General features: G+C 35.0%; 1 protein-coding gene across 2 annotated transcripts; it reads right to left on the reverse strand.

Annotated features, from left to right (window-relative positions):
- Window positions 1–6460: 6460 nt before the first annotated feature.
- On the reverse strand, window positions 6461–11605 carry LOC143534879 (putative inositol transporter 2). 2 transcript variants are annotated; one of them, XM_077029255.1, is made up of 7 exons: window positions 11509–11523; window positions 11338–11463; window positions 11166–11236; window positions 8545–8880; window positions 7987–8094; window positions 7063–7659; window positions 6461–6978 (listed from the first exon to the last, which is right to left on the reverse strand). In XM_077029255.1, the coding sequence occupies exons 4-7, from the start codon at window positions 8863–8865 to the stop codon at window positions 6472–6474; spliced, it is 1533 nt and encodes a 510-aa protein (XP_076885370.1). In that variant the 5' UTR covers window positions 8866–8880; window positions 11166–11236; window positions 11338–11463; window positions 11509–11523; the 3' UTR covers window positions 6461–6471. The 2 variants fall into 2 exon arrangements, with proteins under 2 accessions (XP_076885370.1, XP_076885369.1); XM_077029254.1 differs by having other exon boundaries at window positions 11338–11605.
- Between the last annotated feature and the right edge of the window lie 799 nt (window positions 11606–12404).

Here is a 12404-nt window from a genome sequence, read left to right on the forward strand (position 1 = left end):
TTTTTCCTTTTATTTTTAACAACCAATTTTATTAAAAACCAACAAAGTTAGACCAGCATTAGTCTAGCCAACAATACATCAAACACCCACTTAGAGACACATCTGTTTACAATATTATTGTTAGAACGGAAAAGAACATTGGGATCTCATCAGAAGCAGTCTCTCTATTCCTAAAGGGTAGAGATAAGGTTGTCTACATCTTACCCTCCTCAGACCCTACCATAGTTTTGTTATTGATGGGATATACTAAGTACGATGATGATGATGATGATGATGATGATTTTCAATCCACACCCACTAGTTTCCCGCTATTCCTTCATTCCATGTAAAAAAATGCTAATATCTTTGGTTGATTCCATGTGCTATAACAAGGTTTATTTTAAATGTGAAGATTAAAAACTAGATTCTGGATTTAACTCGGAACCAGAACCAGTTCCATCTCTATCCGGTCAAAATCCGGACTTAACCCGGCCAAAAACAGATAAAACCTCGTCAAATCAGTCAAAACTTGTTCAAAAGCCCAACCATACCTGGAACCGGTTATAAATAAATAAATACAATCTATTTGTGCACATCTAGATTAAGTGATAAAAAGTACGGATAAGGGAAACTTTAAATGTAAAACATATTTACAAAGCTGAAAATATAAATACTATTTTGTCTTCCACGTAAAGTGATAATAACATATTTGTAGAAACACGGGACCTAATACTCTAAGGGCTTAGATCGAAGGAGTTCACAGGGTATGGGTCAAGTATAAACCGACTAACGATATGAGCACAATCTCCAGAAGTTCAATGACAGAAATTTGCAAAACAACCACCGTGAGCTCGTTACGGGAAGGACAAGAGGGGGGGGGGGGGTCTTCCCGTAACCACCCTCCGGCGTGAGAATAAATACAATTACGGTGAAGATAAAGTACTAAAGTATTGAAAGTAGATAGTGGAGAGTGAATGTGTTACCTCATGGAGATTGTGGAGTATTTATAGCCGAAGGATATGAGAATATAATTAGCCCAACTGTCCCTTTCTAGAAGATGCCATTGTAACCGCCTAGACACGTGTCCGCCTGTGATAGGTTGAGCTATACGGCCCATGTGCATGGTTGTAACAACCTGGACACGTGTCTATATATGATAGGATGAGATAATCCTGGCATGTGCACGGTTGTATCAACCTGGTCAGGTGTCCTTTTAATGACTGAAGGGTCACGTGTTTTCCAAGATAGGATCTTGGTAAATCTTCTAGAATGAAGTTGGGTAATAACAGCTGTCCCATGACGTTGCCTTTTGGTCATCCTTGCGGGTGTAATCAGTACTCTGTGGATGACTTCTGAGGGTGTCTAGATCTTTTCGCACATAGTCTCTAGGAAGTAATGTTGTTCTTTCTTTGTTTTGAGCTATGCGGGTGATTAATATGACCCGCGGGTGGCATTCTGAGGGGATCCACTATGACCCGCATGTAATACTTAAGAGTATTTTGATCTTTTTGGTACCCTACCTCTTTAATATTAATACTAGAATCGCCTCGTCATCTTAAGATGAAACTTTATTCGTTGTAATTTGTAAGGCTTTAGGCCATCTTAAGCCCATTTTTTCTAAAGAGCTCACACGCGTTACTAGACTCCAATCTCCAGACCCACATACCGGCCCATAAACTTACCTTTCCCACCTTTTTCAGCCCTTAAGTTATTTTTTTCTTTTTCTTTTTTTTCATTGTTTTCTTTTTAATGTTGTAACTTTATCTACAAGTCTATAACTAGTCGGACCATATGGTATACCTTATAGGAAAAAAAATGTATTACCGAAACAGAAATAAAAAGAAACATAAAAAATGAAAAAGTTGGCAAGAAATATTGAAAAATACTAACTAGATATTTATAAGACCATTCGTAGTGCTAAGAGTTGTGGCGTTTTGGGCTCCGAAACGCCGGAAGGAACCCCCCCCCCCCCCGGCGTTTTGGGATGGGCGTTTTCCACAAAACGTTAGCATGGCACGAGTTTTGATAAAATTGTGTGTGGGGTGCGGGGAGAGAGAGGGTAATATATGTAATTATTGTAGGAGAGTTGTGGCGTTTTGCCCAGTACACCACTTTTTGCAAAACTCTCCAGTGATGACGGGGATGCCACATGACGCAAAATACCCAAGGCGTTTTGACTACACATGGTCTAAGCAGACTTCTTTTTTAATGTCTTAAACCCATTCAGTGGTGTAGGTTTTCAACTCGTATAGGGTCCAAACATACCTAGACAACACAGATATATAATTATACTAAAAATTAATATATATATATATATATAGGGTTTTGATCAAATACAAATAAAATTAACGTGCTAAACGTGAGAATCAAGTAGAGTAATTATGTAACTATTTTATGATAATTACTCTGTGATTTAATTACATAATTACCCTACTTGTATATATAATTACTCTACTTGATTCTCATGTTTAGCATGTTAATTTTAATTGTACGTTAACCTTCCCCTATATATATATATATATATATATATAAGGGTTCAAATAAGAATAATGAGTTTCCTATTAATTGTAAAAACCAACAAAATTTTGACATTTGACATTAAAATGATGGTGAAAGAACAATTGTAGGAAACTATGTCTGTTATAATGATGAAAGAGTAATTCTAGGAAACTATGTCGGTTATTGGTAATTTTAAATCTCAACCGTTGATTAACATGATCCAATGGCTATGATTTATTTCTAGTATTCCTAGGAAACTACTTATTTAGGATACCACTCCCATATATATATATATATATATATATATATATATATATATATATATATATATATATATATATATATATATATATATATATATATATATATATATGGGAGTGGTATCCTAAATAAGTAGTTTCCTAAGAAGACTATAAATAAATCATAGCCATTATATATGGGAGTGGTATCCTAAATAAGTAGTTTTCTAGGAAGACTAGAAATAAATCATAGTCATTGGATCATGTTAATCAATGGTTGAGATTTAAAATTACCAATAACCGACATAGTTTCCTAGAATTACTCTTTCATCATTATAACCGACATAGTTTTCTACAATTGTTCTTTCACCATCATTTGTAATGCCAAGTGTCAAAAATTTGTTGGTTCTTACCATTCATAGGAAACTCCTTATTTTTACTTGAACCCTTTTCTATATATATGTATGTATGTATGTATACCAATACCCATCACATTACCACCACCCCCACTAGATTTCATCACTAGTGATGAAATGTGGTGAGATGAGGTGGCACACCTCATTAGATGTTTGTAAGTGATGAAAAAACAACTAGGGATGGACAAATTCGGGACTGGTACCGGTACCGAAATTGATACTGATTTGGTACTGTTGGGACCGAATCGGTACCAACGCTTTAAGTTTCGGTACCGGTACCGGTACGGTACGAGACCGGTATTTTCCGAATTTTCCCGAAATTTTACCTTAAATACCGGTACCGTCCCGGTCCCGTACCGAACCAAATATTTCAATACCGGTACCAAGAATCCGCGATTTTCGAGACCGGGACCGGTCAATACCGGTACGGTCCCAATCTCATCCCCAAAGACAACCACCCCCACCCCCTTATATATTTACCACCCCCTTATATATTTACCATGTCTTGTAGCTAAACTAGTCGCATCCCTTTTGACTTATTTATAGTTATGTTAACCGGCGCAGAAGGTCTAACCAAAGATTTTTTTATTACTATACTTTTTAACAGTTTCTAAAGATTTTTTATTATTATATTTTTAAAAGCAGACATATAAAATCACCCTTGTAAATGGATAACTTTTTGCATAACATAACATGATGAATTAACCCATCCATATAGAAGGATACATAAAACTGGAATACGCCTAGCTTAACTTAAAACAAATTACTCCACGTGATACTAGAACTCACGACCTCCTGTGAAAAAAGTCATGGGACTATTCTTGAACCAATTAAAGGGAAATTTAATCCTGTCTAAGTTGATTTAAGTTGATAAGTATCAATAAAATTGTTGAATTATACTTTTATGATATAACTTATATCGAAGAGACGGCGGTTTAGATTTTGGTCGAAACAAGCAATTCCGGGCTAGAGTAAAGTTAACATGTTGGTCTTATTATTATCATGGCTACCACCTATTTTTCGTTCAATTTCTATAAGATGCAACACAATAGTCATATTATTATCATGGCTACCACCTATTTTTGGAGTTTTTAATACTCAAACATTGACAAACTGTTTTTTATATTCTAAAATACTTTGAACATAGGAAATTATAGTAATAAACTTTTAGAATACAATAAACTTTAGTGTCTTATTTTTCTTTATAGAATCTAGATGACTTCCTTTATACCATAATGAGATAATCCACAAATTTATGTTGCATGTCTCTAGAAAGAAAGAAAGAAAGAAAGACGAAAGAAAGTATAGTTGTGTACATGTCAAAATATTATGGTTTCCTTTGTACATGATGTAGCCACGACTTTAATTCTATGGCTACTAAGTTTTCTCCTTTATTTTGCTTTTTCTCTGTAGCTTTGTATGATTTTGCATTTGTCTCCCACAATGATGTTCTTGTTACCAACATTAATACGTTTTCTCAAATTATATTGCAACATGTTTCTCTTACTTGTCACCAATACAATGGCTATAGCCTATAGGTATGAACACTACATTTTCATAATATGTTTTTTACAAAAAATAGTAGAGGTTTATTCAACAATATTTGCTTTCATAAATAATATTGGGATGTTTTATTGAGATAACGTTTAATTATAACTTTATAAGTCTCATCTACCAAGATGAAGCGATATACGTTTATACAAGTTGTGAAACCGCGGTGGTACTAAGTAGTTGTCATGCGGCAATCAGTGAAGGTGATCAGTGATTATGATCGACAACAAAACCAAGGGTGGGGGATACTCGGATAGTATTGAGGCAAGGTGGGCTAGGGCACAACTTGTTTACAAACCAAGTCGCGCTTACCTTATCTTAATGACATATTGATGTCAAACTCCACTTGTCAAAAGCTCAAGCAAGCACGTTTACTTTAATATATGTTTAAATATTGTAACTTCTACAAATTAATATATATATATATATATATATATATATATATATAAATAAAATAATAAAAACTTATCTAGCATATACACATTGCAAAATATAATGTATATGTATATAAATTGGGTTGTTTTAATTGCCTCGCTGCGGCTGTTTGGAAAGATAAGACAGATTCAAGGGTCTGGTTGGGAGACTCGTCGAGAATGTTTTTAGCAAAGTCGGTCACGAAGTTAATAGAATCAAGCCGGGATGTCAGTCAATTTTTATAAAGAAATGGTGTAAATGGGTTCCATCCAAGTGTGGAGGGTTGAAATGAACAGAATCCCAACTAAAGATGCACTTCTCAAAGAAATATTCAAGTGTCCGCGAGCAGTTGCATTTAATGTGAGTCAGGGACAAAAACTGCAAATCATCTTTTTGCGGCTTGTTTGGGTGTTTCGAAAGTGTGGCAGGCTGTGCGTTCGTGGTGTAAAGTGACCCAGTTCACTGTCAACACGGTGAGAGGGCTGCTAGATATTTATGACCAAGTGGGGGTTTGGGGAAAAGGAAAAAAGGACTTTTCATGGTATCGTTATTATTGTTTGTTGGAAAATATGAAAGGCGAGGAACGTAAAGGTGTTCCAATGCAAAGAGGTAAAGATTGAGGACATCTTGAGAAAGATTTAGACGTTAGGTTTTTTGTGGTTTTAAAACAAGTTGAAATACAAATAGATTTTTTGGTCGAATTGGTGGGACTTTAGTTTGATGTAAGTGGTTCGTTGAGGCGCCTCCCGGTATGGGGTGGTGCCTCTAGGTGGTTGACTTGTTTATAGATGTTTACAGTTTGAAAAAATAGAATATAACATAATAATATCGTAAGATGAAAGAAATTGAGTTCAAAAGTTATGCAAGCTATCTTTTAATTTTACACGTATAAAAAAGTTATGTCTATTATGCATTTTGCGTATAGTTTTATCATCCAACGTAGACAGAATAAGTAGTTTGTCAGTTTTAGGTTAGGTCTTTTTCTAACCTACCTAGTTTTATCAATACAACACGAGTATGTCAATTTTTTTAACCTAACTTATACTATAAATTGAACCCTAACTTCCATGGGACCATCTCCCAAACAAAGTGGAAATCAAACTCATTTTCACACACACATTATATTGGTAGGAATCAACAACATTATCAAACCACATAAGTCATAAGATGTCACATAACCACTTATTTTTATAGTAGCTAATAGGTATTTTAACACAACCATTAATACCATAGCGTTAATTTGGGCACATAATAACACCCTATTCTTACGGGACACACAAAATATAATCCCATCAAAACAGTCTATCTATGCAAATTATGCATCCCTTGCAGATCCAACTATCTACAATTTTAATTAACCACAAACTCTTTATTCAAACTTCAGACTTTTTCTTCACCATCTTAGCAGGCCTTTTCACCCAAAACTTTAACTGAAATGCCCTTTCTTCTAGCATCTTTTCGACGTCTTCAATCGGTAAACCTTTAGTCTCGGGCACGAAAACTAACACGAACCCCAACGCCACAACCGATATCACCCCGAACCCAAGGAAAGTCCACGACGTCCCAATGGCCTCGGTCAACGATAAAAACGACTGTGCGACAATAAGATTTGAAATCCAGTTCGCGGTTGCTGCAATCCCGCCGCACACCCCTCGGAACCTTAACGGGTATATCTCGGAATTCACAATCCATGGAACCGTGCCCATACCCGGTGAGAAGAATATTATGTATAGCGCTAGCCCGACCAATGCAAGCCACCCGAGCTTGCTTGGACAGCCACGCGTGTACCATAACCGACCTTCACCATGGCACGTTTCCTTAGCTGTTTTTGTCGAGATTTTAAACGAGTCATCGGATATCAAACAGGCACCCGGTAGCAGCTGTGACAATATAAGTCAATAACACATTATATGTTTCAAAAAAGTACTTTAATTGTAAAACTTTTATAAAACTTTGTATTCTACCTTATCAACAGTTGAAGCACAAAACCCGCAATGCGAACCCTTTATGCACCTCATACAATCCCAATTAGCCGAGGGTCCGCGTGACTCAAAAGCAGGACATGTGAAGTTACTAAACTGATTTGTTTCCGAGAAGTTAACCGGTGGTGAATGAGTTGTGGTCTGTTGAAACGCAGCCGAAAGAAGGCCTAACGAGAGTATACAACCGATTAAACTGAGGACCAAAAGCTTTTTTCTCCCGGTCCGGTCAATGAAATAAATGCTAACAATGGACCCCATGGCATTGAGCCCTGCGGTCACGAGTGACAAAAGAAGCGCGGTTTGGTTTGAGGCAATGCCGGCTAGTTGAGCTATGGTTGGACTATAGTACATAACAGTGTTGATTCCTACAAACTGTTGGAACACTTGTAGCCCCACCCCGGCTATGAGACCGCGTCTTACGGTTGTAGTTTTTAGTAGCTGGATCATGTTGATCTTTTCGGATGACCCGGTTTCCTCAACCTCTTTTTCGATCGAATCCTTTAGGGCTTCGATTTCTGCTTCGACATCTTCGGCCGGATATATCTTTTTTAAGATGGTTATTGCCTCCTCCTCTCTTCCCTGCAAAAAAAAAATACACATGAATATTAATCAACACGCGCATGCATTAACACACAGTGGTGAAGCTTGGACCAGTTCGTCATGGTGTGAGGTGGGGGGGGGGGCTCAAATGTATTAAAAAATCATAAACGAGAGGGGCAGACTGAAATTTTCGACCAAAAACTTATAAATTTACACGACATTTACAAATTTTCTAGCGAAAAAAGGGTCAAATTACACCGATGCGCAAAAAAACAGGGCCATGGCCACCCCAGGCCCTAAGGAAGCTCCGTCCCTGCACGCACACACACAATATATACACACACGTTCACAGAAGGGTATGTGAACCTTGCGGTAAAGCCAACGAGGAGACTCGGGAAGGGCAAGCATGAGAACAAATTGCACGAGAGCCGGGACACCAGCAACTCCAAGCATCCATCGCCATGTTCCAGGTACCTGATGATTAACCATCAATAATCAATGTAATTAATATGTAAAACCATATCATATATAATTATTATAAATGTTTATATATAAAAAGTTAAAAATAATGTGAATGAAAGAATAACTTCATTACAAAAACAGACAATACTGGTTGGTATGAGTGGGTACGCTACTATTAGTATACATCACATGTGACATGTCTATAAAAAGTGACTTGTCTATAGTGGGTGCATAACACATAAAAGTTATGTTCCTCTTCCACATGCTTAAATTATTAGCCAAAAAAACAAAGAACATTCTTGCAAGCAATCATTAACTAGCAACTATATAGGAAAGATCCTTGTAACTACCACTATTTAGTTTACTTTATAATTTCAGCCTTAAAAAAATAAATAAATAATGTAACTAATATGATTCATATGTGACACCAAATAAACATAATGTACTTTTATTATCACAAACCTTTGTAAAGGCTAAATTGATGAGGTAAGACAGAAACTGGCCACCAGTGATCAAGAACCCATTGGTGCTGACCAAAGCTCCTCGGACCCTGGCCGGAGACGCCTCTGATATATACAACGGGGCAGTCATTGATGCCATTCCGACACCAAAACCGACAAAAATACGCCCCAAGATGAGAACACTAGGATTTGGTGCAGATGCCATGAGAATGGCTCCAATGAAGAATAGAAAATCAGCTGATAGGAGAGCGAATCTTCGGCCAAAACGGTCGTTTAGCCATCCGCCGAATGCAGCTCCGATGATTGCTCCGGCAACCGCCATGCTCACAATACTTTCCTGTTGAGTCCATAAAGAAAGTTTTAAATTTAGAAAGAATTTAAGTAAGATCTTTTATGCATTTATGATTTATCCATATAAATATATAGGTAATTTTATTAATATTATTATCGTATGTAGCATAATATGCTATTTTAAGATTAAAAAAGGATAATAAATTTCTTAGGAAATATCAAACAGTTCATCCAAATTGAGGAAATATAAATTTGGTCGGTAATTGATTTGAATGGTGAGAAAATAAGGTAAAGTAGGTGATATGATGCACTAATATTAGGACAGTTTAACAATTTTATCTATAACTTGTTAAAAAAGCTTATAGGATCTCATCAATAACCTATTAAGTTATTAACCAAAGTTGTTTGTATTGAGTTATCCATGTTTACATATTTTTTTTTATCTTGGGCTATTACATCTTGTAAGTTTTTATTTCTTTTTTTTTTTCATTAATGATATTGGGTTTTAAAAAAAATAGAGTTACGTAAGGTATATTTTGAATAAAGTATTGGAAATGAATATTTGAAAGAAAAGAGGTGTAGAGTGGTCTATTTTGATAGATACATAAAGTTCCAAGTAAAGACTTTTGACCTTAAGACTTTTAAGAGAAACTAGAACCCACTATATTGGTAGGTCAAGGATGCTTTCGAGCTTCCCACGCCTCTCAATCATTGGGTACTGTTTGTCAGGTAATTATACAAGTAAAAGTAAAATAATTAATTTGATTTTTACAACTTATTTATTTTCTACTTATTATATATATTTTAAATATTGAAATTAATATATTTACTACAAAGTAAATGGTACTTTGTAATGAAATTGCAATATTCAAAATAAATATATAATAAAGATACTAAAATTTAAAACATAATAAGTATATTCCTAAAGGAATAAATATGTTACCCAGTATTACAAGGAAACCATCATTTGTATGAAATTGTGTATTTGAAATTGTATATAGTTGTGTGAACTGTGAAGTTAAAAAGGTCATATACAAATCATTTATCATATATTAAATTGAAATAGTGTTAAAACTTAAAAAAGTGTCAAAACAAATCCAATTGATGAAGGTTGAAAATCCCCATAAGTTGTAATCTTGTCTATTTGCTAACAGATTTTTTTAACTTTTGTTGAGTCAAAAATGGACTCTATTGAATATAATATTTCAAATAAATCAATTAAATAATATATTAAGAAAACGACATTGATTGGTTTCCTTGAAACAGATTTATCATGTACAGATACATCCAGAGTAATAACTAATATAATAATTAAAATTTCTATGACTTTTTGAGTTTTCTTCAACTAGTTAGGTTCATAAAAAATAATAAAAATTATTGTACGGAATATATATAATTTTCTCTTCCAGAAAAGAACAAATATGCGTACCATATGCGATAGAATACAACAACATAATAACCAGGTATATCCTTTTCAGTTAATAATTTATAATATCATGTATTTTAACGAGTACACATTTATATTTTCTTGATCAAACATGTAAAATAATTAAAAACAAAATTTGGAATCATTAAAAGTAGATCTGGCTCATAGTTCTATAAAAAATTAAATATTTACCCCAAAAAAGATTTTTACAATACACGTTTATTAATGTCAACAAGATATCCATTTATCCACCTTTAAAGTTTAAAGATTCTCAAATATTTATTACTATATACTTGTTATTACCATAATTGCATTCTTTTTTTCTTTTTTTTTGAACGGTGACTTTCGTAGTTAAGATATATATCACACTCCTCGGTTCAACAGGAGTAGAAGCCCCGCCACCCCACTCGGGCCAGACTATGTTGACATAATCAGGATCCACGCTGGCATCCGAGTTTGGCTTGACCGTTCCCGGTAAAACCAGTTGGCTCACCCCGCCCGAAGACACGACGGGTTTTTTTTGCTCTGAGAAAATCCGGTCAGAATCAAGACTCTAACCCGGGACATCCCGGTCATCCATCATATTACTGGCCATTGTAGCAAGCCCCGCTGGTTACCATAATTGCATTCTAACACCAATATTCAAATTACCATTTTCAAAATGTTTTAAAAATTGAACTAATAATTTGGTTGACTCACAAAATGAAAAGTTTTCTAAATAGTTCATTTATGTTCGTTTATTCTGTTATCAGGGTCACATACGGTTTAACCGTTCCTGTCGGTTTAACCAACCAAACAATATGTTTTTGTGATTGGTCGTTTCATAAAACAAGTCCAAAATCTAAAAATAAAACAAAATATTAAATTAAAAAAATACATATAAATTAATAAAATATGTAAGTCACCTGTAACACAGTTTTCTTGTCCACTGACTCAAACTCATCCCTGATGTAAAGCAGTGCTCCAGATATGACTCCTACACAAGTAACAGAATCACCACACATCCCAACAATAACAACCTTAAAAACCGACACAGTACGATGAGACATATTAAAAACATAAACATGTAATATTCACCTGTGTCGTAGCCAAAAAGCAGTCCACCAATACCCGCAGAAAACGCTAGACGAAGAACGTACGGGTTTCGCCATGCGAGTGAAAAACATTCTCGGAAAGCTGACGGGTCAGTCGGGTGCACACCGCCTTCCATTTGCACGGGTTAATAATAATATTAATATGTGAACGTACAAGATGTTATGCGTGAGGTACAACTCTTGTGAGTTTAAGCTATAGGGGAGTTGTGAGAAATCAGAATGAGACGAGTGCTGGAAACGGATAGCTCAATGGGTTTATTTATAGACAATAAATGCCAATTACGTGTCAATATTTTAATTTTTTTTTTATATTTAAATACTTACAATTACAAACTTTTAATGAATAACCATGAGTATTGTATAATTTAAATTTATTGTATTAATGTTCCTAGGTCACATGCGCTTTGATTTATGATGTATTTGTATATGATATCTTACGAATGTATAGTAAGAGCTAGAAAGAAAATGAAATAGACTCTTAGGTAACCGTTTTACGTACCGTATTTGAAAGAAAAGATAAAACTAGTTTTATGATTTTAAACTAAAATTGTTTATGTAACGTTTGTCTCTGTTTGATCATTAGGCTATGTGTAATGGAGGGGCTACAAATGGGATGAATTGTGACACGTGACGCCCAGTTAACAAGGGGTGAGAATTTGTTTTTGGGGTGTAATGGTGTAGGGGCTACAAATTGGGCCCACAGTATCTTTTTTATTATTTTCTTTTTATAATTAAACTAATCAAATAAAAACCAATTTATTCATATAATTAAATAAAAATACATTAAAATTTAAAAGAAATACAAAAAAAATACATATAGCTCGGTTGGCGTACATGTTTAGGTTCGGGTCGGGAAATTGAAACGGATAGCTCGGTTGGTTTAGGTTCATCGGGTTCCATTGTAAGTTCACGTTTGGTTGGTTTTGCGAACCATGGTGTTGACCGAAAGGAGGGAATGGGTGGTTCGGGTTGTTTCTAGGATTCATTTTGCATATACATATATATACACACACACAACATATATACATATACATATACACACACACACAA

The sequence above is a fragment of the Bidens hawaiensis genome, unplaced genomic scaffold (assembly GCF_021521415.1).
Source record: "Bidens hawaiensis isolate Kalapana, Puna unplaced genomic scaffold, B.hawaiensis_p1.1 tig00010347_1, whole genome shotgun sequence".
Classification (NCBI taxonomy): Eukaryota; Viridiplantae; Streptophyta; class Magnoliopsida; order Asterales; family Asteraceae; genus Bidens; species Bidens hawaiensis.

Coding starts and splice junctions, on each gene's coding strand:
- LOC143534879 (XM_077029254.1), bottom strand. CDS start 11,470: ATGGAAGGCGGTGTGCACCCGACTGACCCGTCAGCTTTCCGAGAATGT. Junction 11,237..11,337: donor GCTTTTTGGCTACGACACAG/GTGAATATTACA, acceptor TTACTTGTGTAG/GAGTCATATCTGGAGCACTG. Junction 6,979..7,062: donor GTGCTTCAACTGTTGATAAG/GTAGAATACAAA, acceptor ATATTGTCACAG/CTGCTACCGGGTGCCTGTTT.